We start from the raw sequence: 3,735 nt of genomic DNA on the forward strand, positions 1-3,735 counted from the left end.
GAATGGAATGACTTCAACATAGCTTATAGTGAAACGAAAAGCATATTTTACCACTATGTAGTATGATTATCACTACATTAAATGAACTAGAGACAAGTATTTCTAGAGGGCTAATCATGGCAATAAGGAAAAAATTATATTACTTGGAGCTGTGTATCCAAATGTTCCGGCAAATGAAGTCCAATTGGATGAGTCAGGCTTCAAAAACCTAGCTGTGCCAAAATCCGAGATATGTGCCTCATATTTTGAATCCAACAAGATGTTCTTGCTAGATATGTCTCGATGAACTATGGGAGGTGAGCAATTGTGATGCATATAGGATAAAGCATCAGCCATGCCTTTAACAACATTTGCCCTTTTGATCCAATCAAAACTAACAACCTCTTCTTTATTGCTCAATAAATCTTTCATACTTCCCCCTTCTAAAAACTCGTAAACCAAAAATGATTGTCGTGGATGTGAGCAAAAGCCAAAAAGCTTTACCACGTTCCGATGCCTAATTTCGAGAAGAGCACGAATCTCATTTTCGAAACCCTTTGCGTTGGTAATATCACCATCTTGTACTGAATGAAGTTTTTTCACAGCAACAACTTGACCTGATTGTAGCTCTGCTTTGTAAACATTTCCACACCCTCCCACTCCAACACAATGTTTAGAGTCAAATTCCTCTGTTGCTTCAATGATGCTTTCATACACCATTTTCCCATCATAGCTCCAAATTGCAAACATATTAACATTTTGTGCTTCTCTTGTATTACTTAGTTTGTTCCTTAGTCTTGGGCGCTTCAAAACAACATAAAGAATCCCAGATACAATCATTGAGAGAAACAATATGCTTAAGATAGGAACAATAAAGATAATCACTACTTTATTTTGCCTTTTCTCACTGGGATTCTTGCTCCAAGTAATGGAAGAGGGGCAAGCCTTTAAACTAGAGGCATAACCACACAAACCTTTATTATTTCTTAATGCTTCAAATGGAGCCTTGCTAAAGGCCTTATTGTTGGGTAAAGGACCTTCCAAGCAATTGTATGATATATCAATATTGGTCAAGCTTGACATTTCTCCAAAAGTGGCTGGAATGGAACCAAAGAGCTCATTATGGGAGAGATTCAATGTTTCTAACCTTTGCAATTCTCCAAGCTGTGGTGGTATTTTTCCAATCAATAAATTCTCACTCAAGTCTAGCATTTGAATAAACTGTATGTTGCCAATCTCAGTGGGAACACTTCCTCTAATTTTATTTTTGCTTAAGCTCAAGTTCAATAAGTTTTTGCACCCCAGTATTTGTTTAGGAAATGCTCCTGTTAAATTGTTGGCTGAGAGAATAAGAAATTGCAGATTAGATAGCATTCCAATTTCCATTGGAATCCTACCAGAAAGTTGATTATCACCCAGATTAAGGTGAAACACTAATGTCAACTTTCCTAATTCCTTTGGAATCTGCCCAACTAGATGATTGAAGGAGAGATCAAGTACGTGTAGCTCAGTGGATCTTCCAAGCTCAGGAGGTATTACACCAGAAATTCTATTATTTGAGATTTTTAAGCTTTGCAGACTTTGGCACTGCCCCCACTTTTGAGAAAGTTCCCCATAGAAATGATTATAACTCAAATCGATATAAATCAAATTTGGGTATATGCCAAAGTCTTCTGATAAATTTCCTCTTAATTGGTTTCTCTCAAGTCTCACTCGTACTAAGCTAGTGCAATTTCTCAAACTTATTGGAATGAAACCTATGAAATAATTGTCATATGCTGTGAAGTTTTGAAGGGATCCACTATTACAAACATTTCGTGGAAGATAACCAGACAACATGTTTTCTTCCAATTCCAAATACAGCAAATTTGTAAGATTATTAAATTTGAAAGGTAGGGAGCCATTAAGTTCATTTGTGAACAACTTTAGAGTGGTAAGAAGTTTGAGCTTTCCTATTTCTGATGGGATATTGCCTGATAGCATATTTACACAGAGATCCAGGTCTGTGAGATTCTTCATGTTCCCGATTGAGGATGGGATAGATCCCCAAAAATTGTTTTCACCAATATATAGCTCATTCATGTTGGTCAGGTTGCCTATAGAAGTAGGGATTGGGCCAGAAAGTTTGTTCGAATACAGATACAACACACGAAGAGATCCCAACTTTCCAATTTCTTGAGGAAAGGGTCCAGAAAGTTTGTTTTCATAGAGGATGAGAACACTCAAGTTGCCTAGGTTTCCTATAGAAGTAGGAATTGGACCAGAGAGATTGTTATTGACCAAAGCAAGATAAGTAAGAGATCCAAGCATCCCAATTTCGTTACAAATAGATCCAGAAAGTTTGTTTTCACTAAGATCTAATCCGGTTAAGGAGCCCAGGTTCCATATAGATGCAGGAATCGTGCCCATAAGGATGTTTCCATTCAACCAGAGACTCCTAAGAGATGTTAGCTTTCCGAGTTCTTCAGGAATGGAACCAGAAAGTTTGTTTCCAGAAAGATCCAGAATGATCAAGTTTCTGAAGTTTCCTATTGACACAGGGATTGAACCTGTGAGATTGTTACTATACAAAGATAGCTCATTGAGCAAGTTGAGTTTTTCAAGTTGATGAGGAATGGATCCAGTGATGTTATTTTCATGGAGATTTAATATGCGAAGGCTTGTTAGTTGGCATAATTCAGATGGAATTCTTCCAGAGAGATGATTGAATGATAAATCAAGGTAGATTAGCTTAGAAAGGTTGCCCAAGTGGGAAGGAATGGTACCAAAGAGTAAGTTGTGGCTGAGATCAAGACTTACGAGACTTTGTAAGCATGAGATGCTGAAAGTGTGGAGCGTACCTTTTAAAGCAGAACCTATGAGGTTGATATGAGAGATGCTGCTAAAGTTGTTGCAAGAAATTCCAACCCATTGGCAAGGGACGTTTCCAACCCATGAGGACAACTGAAACTGGCTATGGTTATCAAGGCTCGCTTTCCATTCCAATAGAGCCTCTGCTTCTGGTCCCATATTGGAAGGAGAAGTTGCAAAGGGAGAAGAAATAGCAAATTGGGAAGAAGAAGCCAACACAAGAATGATAATTAGGACAGTGGTGAACATAGCTCGAATTAGATTATTAATGGATTTGGGAAGCGGTTTCTCTAGTAAGGAGATCATGACTTTTATGAGTTGCATGCGAGAACAGAAACGAATTGGGTGATCAGAGAAGGAATGGCTTTATGGTTATGGAGAGGTGCATGGAATGAACTAGTTTATATAGGAAATTCTCCACATTCCATTAGGTGAATCTTCTGTCAGGAGGAGGACTTTCATATTATTTTATTTTATTTTTTGCTTGTAATTTGGTTAAAAAGAGATATCAATAAGAAGTAGATAGTGCTTGAAATTTAAAGAGGGAGGGGAAAAACCATTCTTTAAATTATGCTGACTTATATATATATATATATATATATTGAGACGTAGTAACGTAGCATTTATTTTTCCACATTAGTTACATATTTTCATCTCTCTCTTATTTTTTTAACTTTTTTTCTTTTCACTAATCCCCAAATTATTGTTACAATTTTTCAGTTTTTCCAACCTTTACACTTTATTTTACATTTTTATCTTTCAATTAATGTATACAATAATATTACTCTTCCACTGTATATATACACCCATGAGATTATTCTATGGATAAAGGGAAAAAGGGGAACCGTTTTGTCAATAAAGCCACAGTATTAAAGCTTGACCTTATGTCAATAAAGCCAGAAACTG

General features: G+C 36.6%; 1 protein-coding gene across 1 annotated transcript; it reads right to left on the minus strand.

Annotated features, from left to right (window-relative positions):
- Nucleotides 1-3,286, minus strand: LOC136067417 (probable leucine-rich repeat receptor-like protein kinase At1g35710). The gene has a single exon (XM_065773218.1). It carries the CDS (start codon nucleotides 3,151-3,153, stop codon nucleotides 115-117), a length of 3,039 nt encoding a protein of 1,012 aa, XP_065629290.1. The 5' UTR covers nucleotides 3,154-3,286; the 3' UTR covers nucleotides 1-114.
- Between the last annotated feature and the right edge of the window lie 449 nt (nucleotides 3,287-3,735).

The sequence above is a fragment of the Quercus suber genome, unplaced genomic scaffold, assembly GCF_002906115.3.
Source record: "Quercus suber isolate HL8 unplaced genomic scaffold, Cork oak 2.0 scaffold_71, whole genome shotgun sequence".
NCBI lineage: Eukaryota > Viridiplantae > Streptophyta > Magnoliopsida > Fagales > Fagaceae > Quercus > Quercus suber.